The 17,174-nt window shown below is 35.9% G+C and overlaps 1 protein-coding gene across 1 annotated transcript in view; it reads left to right on the top strand.

The window, feature by feature from the left end:
* The window catches only part of SPAG17 (sperm associated antigen 17), a 242,301-nt gene that overhangs the window by 130,771 nt on the left and 94,356 nt on the right, over positions 1 to 17,174 (top strand). The window contains exons 21-23 of the mRNA XM_057703738.1: positions 7,167 to 7,403; positions 8,913 to 9,024; positions 11,001 to 11,159. Coding sequence (XP_057559721.1) covers positions 7,167 to 7,403; positions 8,913 to 9,024; positions 11,001 to 11,159 — 508 coding nt within the window. The remainder of the gene's footprint in view (positions 1 to 7,166; positions 7,404 to 8,912; positions 9,025 to 11,000; positions 11,160 to 17,174) is intronic.

Below are 17,174 nucleotides of genomic sequence, written 5' to 3'. Positions count from 1 at the left end.
CTAAACTAATATATTAAAGATTACGATGATATTTGCATTTGGTGCAGTGCAAGTGGGCAGTAATTGAGCATGAGGAGGACTCCCGGGGAGCTGGAGATCATCTATTTCTCAACCTGGTGGTAGTTTTACAGGAGTGTTTACTTGGTGGTAATTCATTCAGCTGTTCACTTAGGACTTGTGCTCTGTTTGCATATATGTTACAGCTTGTCAAAAAAAGAGTTTTAAAAAATCTGTCACTTTTTTTAATGTTTTAGAGCTTCTGTGTTTTTGGTTCCATCAAGTTGATTCCACCTTGAGTTTATATGCTACTTTTCCTGCACTCTCTTAGAATATTTTCATAGATATGCTTTTTATATTCAGAGATCTAATCTACCTGAAATACATTTTTTGTAACATAATGTAAGGGTCTTACTTTTCCTTTGCCCAGAGGGACTGTCATTTTACTAGTACCATTCAAATAAATGTAATATTAATCCCTACCCCTTAAACTAAATTGGAATATTGATATGTCACATATTAGGTACCCAGTTATTTTTTAATCCATTTTTAAAGATCCCTATAAAAATGATAAAAGAGATATTCTGAACTCTTCTGAACACTATAGTGTTTACCGAGTGTCTGTGTCCTTCAGTATTCATATGTTGAAAACCTAATCCCAATGTGATGGCATTTTAATCCATTTTTGAATGCTGATTCTGTTTCAGTCACCCACTTAATTCTTCCTATACAAGTACCATACTATTTTAATTACAGTAGATTTGTTGTAAGCTTATATATTGGGTAGGCAGGAGCTGATTTCCCCACCTCCATTAGTATACAATAACCCTCAAAACAGTGTTGGTTAATATTGGTGAGACTCCCTGTCTTCTTGGTATTAATGGTAAAGATAATTACACGGCAACTCTTTAAGTTTATTATTATTTGCTGCTTAATCTTATTAATTTTTAAAGTGTCTGTTGGTATTGAAACTAATATCTATTTTCCCTTTATTTGGGAGATATATTGAATTATGGAAATTGATTTAACAATATGAATAACCTCTGTATTTCTACAACAAACTTCTCAGCGTTTCCTAAAGTTTAGTCCTTTTCACACAAAACCACATATGCCGTGATTGCTTAGGTATCTCTGGGGGAAGGAGAGACTTAAAATATATATGTTTTCATTCCATCCTAACTGATCTTTGGAAATAGAACCTAGGAATTTTAATTTTTAGTAAGCTCCTGGGTCCATCTTTATGTACATTATTGATGAAAAATTATAGCACCATTTTTTCATGGTATGTTATTCTTTTAATAAACAAATGGGTTTGATCAGATAGTATTTTATCTAGAATTTTTGTGTCTGTGATGAAAGAAATGATAGGCTTTTGTGTTGTTCTTTTTTTAATAAATTCATTTATTTATTGGCTGCATTGGGTCTTCATTGCTGTGTGCGGGCTTTCTCTGGTTGCAGCAAGTGAGGGCTAGTCTTCATTGCAGTTGCTTCTCCTGTTGTGGAGCACAGGCTCTAGGCATGCGGGCTTCAGTAGTTGTGGCACATGGGCTCAATAGTTGTGGCCCATGGGCTCTAGAGCACAGGCTCAGTAGTTGTGGTGCATGGGCTTAGTTGCTCCACGGCATGTGGAATCTTACTGGACCAGGGCTCGAACCCATGTCCCCTGCGTTGACAGGTGGAGTCTTAACCACTGTGCCACCAGGAAAGTCCTTTTTTTGTTGTTCTTAACAAGCATCACTATTAAGGTTAGGTTGGCTATTTTTTTAACTGAAGTATAGTTGATGTACAGTATTATATATGTTATAGGTGTTCAATATAATGATTCAATATAATGTTCCATATAAATAATAGAAAATTTTAAAAAGACAGTGATGGCTGCTGCAAAGCCTCCCACAAAAGCAACACCTAAGAAAAAGATTGTGGAGCCTGTGAAAGTTTCTGTGCCTTGAATTGGTGGAAAACGCTAAGTTGGCAGATCAGATTTTTAAATAAAGATCTGACTATAACTAAAAAAGAATCACTACATTTATAGCTGTTACAAAATATTGGCTATATTCTTCTGTGTTGTATAATATATCCTTGTGGCTTATTTTATATCTAACACTTTGTATCTCTTAATCTCCTAATGCTATATTTCCCCTCCCCCCTTCCTCTCCGCACTGGTCACCACTAATTTGTTCTGTATATCTGTGAGTCTGTTTCTTCTTATAATAAACACTAGGGTTTTTTTTTTCGTATTTTTTAGATTCTACATAAATGTGATATTATACAGTATTTGTTTTTCTCTGACTTATTTCACTTAGCATAATACCCTCCAAGTCTATCCATGTTGTTGCAAATGGCAAAATTTCATTCTTTTTATGGCTGAGTAGTATTCCATTGTATGTATGTGTATGTGTGTGTATGTATATATATCTATCATATATATATGTGTGTGTATATATATATCACATCTACTTTATTTATCTGTTGATAGGTTGCTTCCATATCTTGGCTATTGTAAATAATGCTGCTATGGAATTGGGGTGCATGTTGGCTTTTAAAATGAATTAAGGAAGTGCAGCAAGGTTGCTGTATACAAGATTAACGCAGAAAAAAAGCACTGGAGTTCCTATTCACCAGCAATAACCAATTAGAAAATATTATAGAAAACCAGCATCATTCATAAGAGCAAAAAAAAACTATAAGGTGTGAAGAAAAATAAATTGATAAAAGATTTTTCTTTATGGAGAAAATTGCAATATATTATTGAAGGACAATAAACACCTAAATAAGTGGGAAAATATACCATGGTCATGGATGGAAAGACTCAATTTAGGATATGAAATATACTATAACCTTGGAAAGCTCATTCTAAAATTAATAAAGAAAAATAAAGGGATAAGAGCTTTCTATCAGATAGTATTTTACTGGCAAATTCCATCTCTTTATTTTCACCTTTCTGTGGCTTTATAATTTGTGTGTCTCTTGTAAGCAGGGACTATAAACTAGATTTTTTTAAAAAATAATGACTGATTTTTCTTTTAGTAGAAGAGTTGAATCCATTTATATCTATTCTGATAAACTGTGTATTAAGATATGTAGTTTATTTTCTATTTTCAATCTATTTTCCTACCATTTCTATGATCATTTTTTTCTTTTTTCTTATTTTCTTTTGTATTGAGGGTTTTTTGTTTGTTTGTTTTTTACTTGCAATCAGTCTGATGATAGGGAACACTAATTTTAACTCTAATTAGGTCAAATTCCATCCTCCCTACCCCACCCCCAAAGAATTCTATTTTTCTTATTAGTAGACTGTATTATGGGGGGAAATTTTACTCAATGGTTTGTTAGTAAAATATTTGCAGAAATTACTTTTTTTTTGCTTGTTACATAAACACCTACACAATGTCCTTGATATTGTCCTTTGACCCCAAAAGCCTAAAATATTTACTATCTGGCCCTTAATAGGAACAGTTTATAATGTATACATTCTATTTCTATTCTATTAGTGGTTGCTCTAGAGTTTCAACTTGTATATATAATTTAATGAAGTCTCAATAAAATATATTTCTTCCAATACAAAAAACTATTAAAATTATTTAAAATTGCTTCCTCTCTTCGAGCTTTGTTTTATCTTGATTTTCCTTATTCCCATAAATTGTGCATCATTGTTGTCCTTGCTTTATACAGTCAGTGCTGTTGAGATTTAGCCCCTTGCTTACCATTTGTTTTGTTGAGCATTTCTTCTCACATCTTCTATTTGGGGAGTATTGCCTTTTATTTATTTATTTATATATTTATTTATATATTTATTTATTTACAACAAGCTAAAATATTTTCTATTGAAGTATGATTGATTTGCAATATAATATTTGTTCCAGGTATAAAACATAGTGATTCAATAGTTTTATAATTATACTCCATTTAAAGTTATTACAAAACAATGCCTATATTTGCATATGCTATGCAATACATCCCTGTAGCTTATTTTTTTTTAAGCTCTTTATTGGAATATAATTGCTTTACACTCTTGTACCAGTTTTTGAGGTACACCAATGTCAATCAGCTGTATTTATACACATATCCCCACATTCCCTCCCTCCCATGACTCCCCCCGCCACCTTCCCTGTCCTGGCCCTCTAAGGCATCATCCATCATTGAGTTGATCTCCCTTTGTTATACAGCAACTTCCTGCTGGTTATCTATTTTACAGTTGGTAGTATTTATATGTCTGTGCTACTCTCTCACTCGTCTCAGCTTCCCCTTCTCCCCCCGCCCCCCCAAACTTGTGTCCTCCATTCTATTCTCTGCATCTGCATCCTTATTCTTGTCTTGTCACTGGGTTCATCAGCACCTTTTGTTTTGTTTTGTTTAGTTTCCATATATATGAGTTAGCATACAATATTTGTTTTTCTCTTTCTGGCTTAGTTCACTCTGTATGACAGACTCTAGGTCTGTCCACCTTATTACATATAGCTCCATTTCATTCCTTTTTATAGCTGAGTAATATTCCATTGTATATATATGCCACACCTTCTTTATCCATTCATTTGTTGATGGGCATTTGGGTTGCTTCCACGTCCTGGCTATTGTAAATAGTGTTGCAATAAACATTATGGTACATGTTTCTTTTTGGATTATGGTTTTCTCTGAGTATATGCCCAGTAGTGGGATTACTGGATCATATGGTAGTTCTATTTTTAGTTTTTTAAGGAAACTCCAAACTGAGTATTGCCTTTAGAACTTCCTTTAGTGGGGCTTTGTTGCTGTTAAACCTCAGTTTTACATGTCTGAAAAATGGTTTTATTTTACCCTTATTCATTAAACATAGTTTTAATTTATAAAATTCTTGGCTGACTTTTTTGTGTTCTATTAGTACTCTCAAGATCTTGTTCCACATTTTCCTAGCTGACGTTGTAGTTGTTAATACTGGGTTGGCCAAAATTTCGTTCAGGTTTTTCCATAGGATGTTTTGGAATGAATTTTTGGGCCAAACCAATAAATTGTGTCAGTCAAATTTGTCATTCTTTTATAGACAGTTCATCTTTTCTCTCTAGCTGCTTTGAAAACACTCAGTAGTGTGCTGGTAAATGTTTAGCATGAGCTCTCTAGGAAGAGTGTGTATAGATAGGTAAGTAGATAAAGTTTATTCTAAATTTTACTGATACATGGTATGTATAGCACACAATTCACAAATAATAAAACGTGTAATACTCTATTGCAAATTCCATTTAGCCAGTTGAGTCTCACAGAAATTGCTTTCATTGATTTTTACTAAGCTCTTACATCCTTAGCCAGCCTGCAGTTACAACTGACAAACGTGCAGTTCCACAGTGAATGCTGATTGATATTTTCATTTACATGAACGAGTAAGACAAAAGTGAGCAACAGAGGGATATGTCTCACTTATTCATCAATGACATTAGCAACTTATTTGCTGAATCAGATAATAGTTTTTAAATACTGGAAGAATATTTTCTTAATTTCTTTTTGTTCTAGTTACAGTGTAACAGCTCCAAACACAACACACTGCATTATTAATTAACATCTTCTCCATCACTTTTTAAAGTGTAGATAATCAACCAGTAGGCAACAAATCCCTAACTTGTAGCATTTGCTGATCTCTGTAGTGTAAATACTCCCATCATGGCTGACTTCAAGCTACTGATATGATGTCACTGAATGCGGAGTTGGAAACAATAGCAGTAGCACACCATTATAGCTCTACCATACAGAAACAATTTACATAGATAACCCCGAGGGCATAGATAATAATTAAATGCAACAAAATAATTAGGAAAGTGGTGCATCTTAGTATTTATTGCCTTTGTTTTTAATGTTATTTAATTGTGCATATATATCATTTGATTTTAATAATGGATGTGGTTAACAACTGGCTTGCAAAATTCCTGAAAATTTAACAATGAACTCTTCCAAGTCAATGTAACTCAGGTCCAGCACACCACTGTCATTTCTTGGTTTTGATTCACTGGACTTCCTAAATCTTAGGATTGGTGTCTTTCATCAACTCCAGAAGTGTCTCATACATTATCTATTCACATACTGCCTTTTCAAAAATCCTATTCCATTTCCAAGAGGGCTTTCAAACTCACTAAGTTTTGATACTCTCTTGTTTCTTACTGATACTTATGATGCCTCCTTTTCTTTCTTTAAGCATATTAAAATCCTTATTTTATATTCTCTGTTTGATAATTCCAATATCTGCAGTCTTTGCAAATATAATTTCACAATTTATTTCTTGAGGCTTTTGATTTTGACTCAGTTCCTCACGTTTTGTGATTTTCCTTTGTGAGCTTACATTAATGCACAGTTTTTTCAGAATACTTTTAAGGTGATGTACATTTTGGCCACAGATCTACATCTTGTGGTTAGGAGTTCTCAGAGCCAATGTCCCCACACCCTCTCTGCTCGTATTTTAACTCAGGGCCAGGCAAACAGACTAGAATTCATGATCTTATTCTATGGGGCAAGATTTTTTTTTCTAGTTCCCTCAGTTAAGGTGTCATTTAGGAAAAATGTCTGTGCTAAGCAGAGGCCTCTGATCTCCTGGGTTCTGGCTCTGGTCCCTGTAACTCCCCAAAATCCAGGTTCTTGGCTGCCAGGGATGGGCAGATAACCCTGGGAAGCTACTATTTTCAGTGCTTCCTTCCCTCATTGGATTAGTGCTTTCTTGTATTTTTTACTTTGCTGCCAGCCCTGCTACATATTTATAATGATGATTCGATATTTTATCCATTATTTTTTGGAATACTTGATGTCGGGAATGTTTCTTTGGACATCTAGTCTACCATGCTGCTGATTAACTGTGTTTAGAACCTCAATTGGGGATTGGACTCATGTGGAAAAGTATGGGAGGCAGGGAGACTAGCTAAGAGGCTGATGCAATAGTTTAGGTTAAAGATAAAAAGACCTGAAGTAAAGAAAATTTCCACAGAAGGTGAGAGAAAAAGCTGCAGTGAAGAGAAATCTCTGAAGAGGATTGGCAGTGTTTAGTATACAGAAGTTGGGAGAAAGAGAATCAAGGATGACACCAGATTTCTAGCTCAGTGTTTTAATCCATCAGAGATACAGCTTATAAAAATCATGTTAAACATTCTCCAAAGTGAACCTGAATGGGATCAGATTTGTTTTAAAATCCTATTACATTTTTTAAAATGTGTTTACAGGCGTGGAAAGAAGAACAAGATCGGTTAGCTGAAGAGGAACACTTAAAGGAAGAAAAAAGAGAAAAGAAGAGTAAGGAATCTGGTAAAAAGAAAGGCAAGGAGAAACTAGAGAAAGAAGATAGTAGGACTTTCAAGAGAAAATCTTTTTTAAAGGAGAAATCGAAAGAAGAGCAAATAAACATCCCAGACATAACAGAGGAGCCCCTCCAGGAACCAGAACCTGAGGCAGTTTACCCGGTAAAATCAATTTTGTAAATGCCCCTTTGGGTCATTCCTAATTGTTTGGGGAAAAACACAGCTTCTGTGGAAACATGAGGTTTTCAGTCTTCGCTGCCACCACAGAGGCCGTGGGGTTTCTTCTAGTATAGATGATCTCAGACCTGCAATCCACCCTCTGATTCCTAGGACCTTCTTTGCAGCTGATCACCAGGATAGGAACCCCCTCAGGCCAGTTTTTCTTGAGTATACCTAGCTAGGTTTCTAGGGGTGGTAAACATGGAAATTTGACACAAGAACATTCACTTAGGTATATGTAAATAACCAACTATGATAGGTCAAAATGTTACGAAACCAAAGCTGGATCTGCTTGCCTGCACACAGTAAAGCCAATCTACTGACCCTGGGTTGTAGTGAAGGAAAGTGCAGCATTTATCACAAGGCACCAAGCAAGGAGTCCTGGGCAGTGAGTGCTCAAAACAATCGACTTCCTGGTAGGTTTCAGGAAAGCATTTTTACAGGCCAGGTGAGGGAGGGGAGTTGCAAGGCAGTGACCAGCTCCTGCAGAATTCTCTGATTGGTTGACGGTGAGGTAACAGGGTGGTGTCACAGGGGTTAACATTATCAATCCTCAGGCGCCAGTCGGTCTGGGGGCTACAGATTTCATGGTCATCACATATAACGGTTCATTTCTTCTATTTGGTGGTGGTTTTAGCACCTGTAAAGCAACTCAGGAAACCTGCATCAGATACTATTATCTAGGTACTTCAGAGGAGTTAAAGCAGAGGATATGGGGGAGGGGGTCTGTCCAGGGAAAGCCCCATAGTGTCCTGCTCAGTTGCAATAGTGGACACAGAGGCTGGCTTTATCTGTCTCAGATGATGGGACTTGCTGAGTACATTGGGTTGTCTCTCTGTAGGCACCCATGCTTCTTGCCTGTATGCTTCTGTGAAAACTTCCATTTGCCAGTCTCCCTCTTAAGCAGTTTTATCAGAAAAACCTAATGGGAAAAAAATAACAGCCCTTGTCCTTTCTACTTACTGCTCCGAGCCAGTAGTTCTCAAGCTTTGACATGCATCAGTATCACTCAGAGCTCTATTAGTGACACTTAGTGAAAAAAGAAAAAGAAAAAAAAAGAAAAAAGGTTTTTTAACACATGACCTTCTAAAGTGTAAAGTATCAGTACTCCTCAATATATCAGTTCACTTTAAACAGAAAATTAACAGCCAATGAAAGAGAAATAGATTTCTTCTCGCACTGCCTTGGCAATAGTCCAATGATTTGATTTGCACTGGATTATGAGGATGCTTCAGTGAACGGAGTTTAAGGTCACGGACCTCCTTTAATTCTGCCTGTCACTGTAACACCACAGGAGGTGCCAAAGATCAGATGGACACTAGCCTCTGAGTCTACAAAGTGACAGACAAATCATTTAGCAGAAATTAGGCTTATGGCAACTTTGGCTCACACAATGACCTAATTTTTGTCAATTACCTTTTCACACTCAAGGCATGATGTTTTCTCTTCTAGTTTCATGGATACAACATGGGAGAAACACCTGTCCAAATCTCAGGAACAAATTATTATCTGTATCCTTCTGATGGAGGGCAGATTGAAGTAGAAAAGACAACATTTGAAAAAGGTACGTTTTGAAAGTGGCTGCTTAATGGCTTAGAAGATACTAATACATATCAGATCATCTTGGGAACTTGTACTCCTTAGTGTGATGGGTGAGAGTAGTAATGTGTCCCCAGTGATTCACTTGTGCACCATGTCCACCATTTTCAGACTTCACACTCTTCTATTATAATAGACTCTGCAAGGCACAGGCCAGCTGCAAGGTTAGCTGGGCATACCAAGACAAACATTCCAAAATATGAAAATATTCCTATAGGATTGGAAAATAGTATGATAGTAACTGCAATAAGCAAATTGTTACTTAATAATGTTAATTACAACACATAATGTTATCTCAGAAACCAAGCACACACTGTGGATTTAGAGCAAATTCCTGGTTTGGTTTCTGGAGCACAGAGCTTGGGAGCTTGCTGCCGATATCCAGTTATTTTAGTTATAGAGAAATTGCCTCTGGAATCAGAAGTTGTTAAGTGGGAGGGAGGTCTTGCAGATGAGCTGAGGAGGACCTAGTCTGGAAAAAGGAAATGCTTCATTCTCCCAAAGGGAAGAGCAGATCTGGGCTCTAGGGAACTTATCGGGGACATCTTGTAGAGCTTCTCTTTTCACTAAGCTTTAAAGATTTCTTAGGATGGGTTTGAGGACCTGGGCTTTATTTGACAGCTTATTGTCTAGTAAGGAGCAGTGGTCGCTGAGAACTGGGAAGACTCAGTAGGGATGGAATATGAACAGGATCCTGTTTAATGTGCACAAGATTATGCAACCCAACAAACGACACCAGGGCTCCTCCCACCCACACTCTGCCTGTGACATCAGCAACCCCCTCTCACTCCCTACCTTCCTCCAACCCTCCCTTCCTCTCTTAACTTTCCTCCCTCCCTCTCTTCCTTCCTTCCTTCCTGTCATTGAATGACCATCAATTTAATGAGGAAATCATTACAGGAGTGAAAATGCTATTCCCTATGTGGAATTATGGCTCAAGCATCATTAGACAGTAACTGCCACAGCAAACAAAAGATGATACCAATGATTTTTAAAATAAAAAGACCTGCAAGTTATATGGTTTGTGGTGCAATTTATATCAAATGCTAGGCTGTTTTATTATATAAGGTTTTTTAATTTAAAATATTAAAGGGATTTTTATTAAAAGATACATATGCATATGTATTTATATTACCATGTTTTAATATTTAATATTTTGAATATCATCCCTGGGTGTAGGATACAATTAGTAGTAATTAAAAATGAAACTCAGAATCACATAACTGAGAAAAGCACTGGATTCAAGTTTTATAATGCTATGTTCTATGTTCAATAACTATTCTTCATTCTTATCAATATTTGCATATGCATATAATGTATATGTTTCAGATGGTTCATAGTAAGTATAATATTTTCATCTTAATCCTATCAACTTTGAGAGATGATCGTTCAATGAAAGTTGAAAAGAAAAGGCTGGATTAAAAAGAAAAAAGCTGGAAGACGAGGTGAAGAATGAGTCAGAACACTAGAAGAAAGAATCTGGGAAATTCTTATGTGTTCCTTCTTACAATAATAACTACTGTAACATTTATGCAATTCTTTATAAATTACAATATCTTTTCACATTAATCATTGCATGTAATTGATCATAAAGTTGAGTATAAGTATACCTTAGCTCAGCCAATTTATTCTCCCTTCTGTAATTTGATTTTAGGTGTGAGCAGAAAGTCTGCAAACATCTCCCTGATCCACCTGCTATTTCTTCCCAGAATTCCACCATCACTTTATTCCTTTAGGTCTCTTTTTATACAAATGGTGACATCCCTAGGTATTTCTAGTCCCAGGCTTAAATTCTATGCTGCATTCTTTTTTTTTTTTTAATTAATTTATTATTTTTTTGGTGGGGTACACCAAGTTATGCTGCATTCTTTAGGGGTCTTATTATGGAGCTTAATGGGGCATCACAGTCAGCCCATTTTCTATCCCATGATTCTTCCCCAGGCCCAACTTTTATCAAAGTAAAAGTGAAAAAGGACAAGCACAGTTTTTTAATTCATTTAAGAGACCCTGAGAAAATTGTGAAAAAGGAGAAAAAAGAAGAGGATTATCCTTCAGAAGATGAGAAAGAAGAAAGAGAAGGAGAACAACATTTTGAAACAGGTAAGCAGCTGCATCTTTGTGGTAGTGGGTATCAGTACTTCAGCAATAGGTCAAACCCATCCACCTAACGGAAACACATGCATCCCTGGCAGGTAGCATGTGTAATTTTTCCAGATGATAACTGAAGTGTTTTGCCATCCTGTTTATACACATTTTTCCTAATGTAATGTGTGTATGCATTGTATACATAGCCCATGCATAGTGGGCTGCTTACTTGGTTTTTGCCTCCCTTGAAACCCAGCTCTTGATTACAGCTCACCTGCAGAGTCTACCTCACCTGCCTACCCTTATGTAGCAATGTTGAGTTTGCAGTGTCCCTTCTGGCCTGAATTTTGCTTTATGCACTATACCAAGTGCAATCTCTAAGACTTAGGTCCTCAATAATTGATTCCTACTGAAGGTTTGGCTTCTCTCCAATATTGACTGCAAATGATGGGGTTTCCATCTATGCTCTATCACTTATATCTCCATGTAATATCAATTTTCTTAAGTTGCAAGAACAAGAAAAAAGTCCTAAATTTGGCCATGAGCATCTCTACCTGCTTGTAGATGAGAATTCCAAGTGGATGTCCATTGAACATACACCATAAAACTTCCTGATAACACCATTTAACATCTCCCAGCAATATCAGCTGGAGAAATTAATTGCTTCTTGCCCAGTGTGAGTTATACCTGCAAATAGAGATAAGTTAATTAATAATATCTTTGGACTCAGTTAGTAATGTGATCAATAACTAAATCTTACTAATAGATTTAGTTATGGTCACAGTGTTTTCTTTTTTTTAAGAATTTTATTGAAATATAATTGACATACAATAAACTGCATATGTTTACAGTATACAATTTGATTTTTTTCTTATTACTAATGTATATATGGCAATCCCAATCTCCCAATTCATCCCACCCCAACCCCCACCCCTGCTATCCCCCCTTGGTGTCCATATGTTTGTTCTCTACATCTGTGTCTCTATTTCTGCCTTGCAAGCAAGTAGATCTGTACCATTTTTTTAGATTGCGCATATATGCATTAATATACGATATTTGTTATTCTTTTTCTGACTTACTTCCCTCCGTATGACAGACTGTAGGTCCAACCACCTCACTACAAATATCTCAATTTCATTCCTTTTTATGGCTGAGTAATAATCCATTGTATATATGTACCGCATCTTCTTTATCGATTCATCTGCTGATGGACATTTATGTTGCTTCCATGACCTGGCTATTGTAAATCATGCTGCAGTGAACACTGTGGTATATGTGTCTTTTTGCATTATGGTGTTCTCTGGGTATATGCCCAGTAGTGGGATTTCTGGGTCATATGATAATTCCATTCTGAGTTTTTCAAGGAACCTCCATACCGTTCTCCATAGTGACTGTATCAATTTACATTCCCACCAACAGTGCAGGAGGGTTCCCTTTTCTCCAGGATTTATTGTTTGTAGATTTTCTGAGGATACCCATTCTGACTGGTGTAAGGTAATACCTCATATAGTTTAGATTTGCATTTCTCTATTAATTAGTGATGTTGAGCAGCTTTTCATGTGCCTCTTGTCCATCTAGCTGTCTTCTTTGAAGAAATGCCATTTAGGTCTTCTGCCCATTTTTTGATTGGGTTGTTTGTTTTTTTTTTGATATTGAGCTGCATGAACTGTTTATATATTTTGGAGATTAATCCTTTGTCTGTTGATTCATTTGCAAATATTATCTCCCATTCTGAGGGTTCTCTTTTTATCTTGTTTATAGTTTCCTTTGCTGTGCAAAAGATTTTGTTTCATTAGGTCCCACTTGTTTATTTTTGTTTTTATTTCCATTAGTCTAAGAGGTGGGTCAAAAAAGATCTGGCTGTGATTTATGTCAAAGAGTGTTCTTCCTGTGTTATCCTCTAGGAGTTTTAAAGTGTCTGGGCTTACATTTAGGTCTTTAATCCATTTTGAGTTTATTTTTGTGTATGGTGTTAGGGAATGTTCTAATTTCATTCTTGTACACGTAGCTGTCCAGTTTTCCCGGCACCACTGATTGAAGAGGCTGTCTTTTCTCCATTGTATATTCTTGCCTCTTTTGTCATAGATTAGCTGACCGTAGGTGCATGGGTTTAACTCTGGGCTTTCTATCCTGCTCCATTGAGCTATATTTCTGTTTTTGTGCCAGTACCATACTGTCTTGATTACTGTAGCTTTGTAGTATTGTTTGAAGTCAGGGTGCCTGATTCCTCCAGCTCCATTTTTTGTTTTTGTTTTTGTTTTTTCTTCAAGATTGCTTTGGCTATTTGGGGTCTTCTGTGTCTCCATACAAATTTTAGGATTTCTTGTTCTAGTTCTGCAAAAAATGCCATTGGTAATTTGATAGTGATTGCATTGACTCTGTAGATTGCTTTGGGTAGTACAGTCATTTTCACAATATTGACTCTTCCGATCCAAGAATATGGTGTATCTCTACATCTGTTTGTGTCATCTTTGATTTCCTTCATCAGTGTCTTATAGTTTTCTGAATACAGGTCTTGTACCTCCTTAGTTAGGTTTATTCCTAGATATTTTATTCTTTTTGTTGCAATGGTGAATGGGATTGTTTCCTTAATTTCTCTTTTTGATCCTTCATTGTTTGTGTATAGGAATGCAAGGGATTTCTGTGTGTTAATTTTGTATCCTGCAATGTTACCAAGTTTATTGATTAGCTCAAGTAGTTTTCTGGTGGCATCTTTAGGATTTTCTATGTATAGTATCATGTCATCTGCAAACAGTGACAGTTTTACTTCTTCTTTTCCAATTTGGATTCCTTTTATTTCTTTTTCTTCTCTGATTGCTGTGGCAAAGACTTCCAAAACTATGTTGAATAGTAGTGGCAAGAGTGGACATCCTTGTCTTGTTCCTGATCTTAGAGGGAATGCTTTCAGTTTTTCACCATTGAGAGTGATGTTTGCTGTGGGTTTTTCATATATGGCCTTTTTTATGTTGAGGTTGGTTCCTTGTATGCCCACTTTATGGATAGTTTTTATCATAAATGAGTGTTGGATTTTGTCAAAAACGTTTTCTGCATCTATTGAGATGACCATGTGGTTTTTCTTCTTCAATTTGTTAATATGGTGTATCATATTGATAGCTTTGCATATATTGAAGAATCCTTGCATCCCTTGGATAAATCCCACTTGATCATGGTGTATGATCCTTTTAATGTGTTGTTGGATTCTGTTTGCTAGTATTTTGTTGAAGATTTTTGCATCTAAATTCATCAGTGATATTGGGCTGTAATTTTCTTTTTTTATGGCATCTTTGTCTGGTTTTGGTATTAGGGTGATGGTGGCCTCATAAAATGAGTTTGGGAGTGTTCCTTCCTCTGCAATTTTTTGGAAATGTTTAAGAAGGTTGGGTGTTAGCTCTTCTCTAAATGTTTGATAGAATTTACCTGTGAAGCCATCTGGTCCTGGACTTTTGTTTGTTGGAAGATTTTTAGTCACAGTTTCAATGTCATTACTTGTTATTGGTCTGTTCATATTTTCTCTTTCTTTCTGATTCAGTCTTGGAAGGATATACCTTTCTAAGAATTTGTCCATTTAATTCATGTTGTCCATTTTATTGGCATATAGTTGTTTGTACCAGTCTCTTATGATGCTTTTTATTTCTGCAGTGTCCATTGTAACTTCTCCTGTTTCATTTCTAATTTTATTGATTTGAGTCCTCTCTCTCTTTTTCTTGATGAGTCTGGCTAAAGGTTTATCAATTTTGTTTATCTTCTCAGAGAACCAGCTTTTAGTTTTATTGATTTTTGGTATTGTTTTCTTTGTTTCTATTTCATTTATTTCTGCTCTGATCTTTATGATTTCTCTCCTTCTACTAACTTTGGATTTTGTTTGCTCTTCTTTCTCTAGTTTCTTTAGGTATAAGATTAGATTGTTTATTTGGAATTTTTGTTGTTTCTTGAGGTAGGATTGTACTGCTATAAATTTCCCTCTTAAAACTGCTTTTGCTGCATCCCATAGGTTTTGGATCATTGTGTTTTCATTGTTAATTGTCTCTAGGTACTTTTTGATTACCTCTTTGATTTCTTCAGTGATCTCTTGGTTATTTAGTAGCATATTGTTTGTCTCCATGTGTTTGTGTTTTTTACAGTTTTTTTCCTGTAATTTATTTCTAATTGCATAGCGTTGTGGTCAGAAAAGATGCTTGATATGATTTCAATTTTCTTAAATTTACTGAGGCTTGATTTGTGACCCAAGATATGATCTATTCTGGAGAATTCCATGTGCACTTGAAAAGAAAGTGTAATCTGCTATTTTTGAATGGAGTGTCCTATAAAATATCAATTAAATCTGTCTGGTCCATTGTGTCATTTAAAGCTTGTGTTTCCTTCTTAATTTTCTGTCTGGATGATCTGTGCATTGGTGTAAGTGGGGTGTTAAATTCCCCCACTATTATTGTTTTACTGTTGATTTCCTCTTTTATAGTTGTTAACATTTTCCTTATGTATTGAGGTGCTCCTATATTAGGTACATATATATTTATGATTGGTATATCTTCTTGGATTAATCCTTTGATCATTACACAGTGTCCTTCCTTATCTCTTACAACATTCTTTATTTTTAAGTCTATTTTATCTGATATGAGTATTGCTACTTAGCTTTCTTTTGATTTCCATTTGCATGGAATACCTTTTTCCATCCCCTCAGTTTCAGTCTCTGTGTGTCCCTATGTCTGAAATGGGTCTCTTGTAGACAGCCTATATGTATATACACACATATATATATGTGTGTGTGTGTGTGTGTATATATATATATCTTGTTTTTGTATCCATTCAGCCAGTGTGTATCTTTTGGTTGGAGCATTTAATCCATTTACATTCAAGGTAATTATTGATATGTCTGTTCCTATTATCATTTTCTTAACTGTTTTGGGTTTGTTTTTGTAGGTCCTTTTCTTCTCTTGTGTTTCCCACTTAGAGAAGTTCCTTTAGCATTTGTTGTAGGGCTGGTTTGGTGGTGCTGAATTCTCTTAGCTGTTGCTTGTCTGTAAAGCTTTTGATTTCTCCATTGAATCTGAATGAGATCCTTGCTGGGTAGAGTATTCTTGTAGCTTCTTCCCTTTCATCACTTTAAATATATATATATCATACCACTCCCTTCTGGCTTGCAGAGTTTCTACTGAGAAATCAGCTGTTAACCTTATGGGAGTTCCCTTGTATGTCATTTGTCATTTTTCCCTTGTTGCTTTTAATAATTTTTCTTTGTCTTTAATTTTTGTCAATTTGATTACTATGTGTCTTGGCATGTTTCTCCTTGGGTTTATCCTGCCTGGGACTCTCTGTACTTCCTGGTCTTGGGTGGCTATTTCCTTTCCCATGTTAGGGAAGTTTTTGACTATAATCTTTTCCAATATTTTCTCAGGTCCTTTCTCTCTCTCTTCTTCTTCTGGGACCCCTATAATGCAAATTTTGGTGCATTTAATGTTGTCCCAGAGGTCTCTTAGGTTGCCTATATTTCTTTTCATTCTTTTTTATGTTTTGCATCAGTGATTTCCACCATTCTGTCTTCCAGGTCACTTATCCATTTTTCTGCCTGAGTTATTCTGCTATTGGTTCCTTCTAGTGTATTTTTCATTTCACTTATTGTATTGTTCATCTCTGCTTGTTCTTTAATTCTCCTAAGTCTTTGTTAAACATTTCTTGCATCTGCTCCATTCTTTTTCCAAGGTCCTGGATCATCTTCATTGTCATTATTCTGAATCCTTTTTTGGAAGGTTGCCTACCTCCACTTTATTTAGTTGTTTTTCTGGGGTTTTGTCTTGTTCCTTTATCTGGTACAAAGTCCTCTGCCTTTTCATTTTCTCTATCTTTCTGTGGCTGTGGTTTTCATTCTGCAGGCTGCAGGATTATAGTTCTTCTTGCTACTGCTGTCTTCCCTCTAGTGGATGAGGCTATCTAAGAGGCTTGTGCATGCTTCCTGATGGGAAGGACTGGTGGTGGGTAAAACTGGGTGTTGCTCTGGTGGGTAGAGTTCAGTAAAACTTTAATCTGCTTGTCTAC

Source organism: Hippopotamus amphibius, chromosome 1 (genome assembly GCF_030028045.1).
Source record: "Hippopotamus amphibius kiboko isolate mHipAmp2 chromosome 1, mHipAmp2.hap2, whole genome shotgun sequence".
Taxonomy (NCBI): Eukaryota; Metazoa; Chordata; class Mammalia; order Artiodactyla; family Hippopotamidae; genus Hippopotamus; species Hippopotamus amphibius.
The sequence above is the reverse complement of the archived record's forward strand: the minus strand, read 5'-3'. Positions and strand labels throughout refer to the sequence as shown.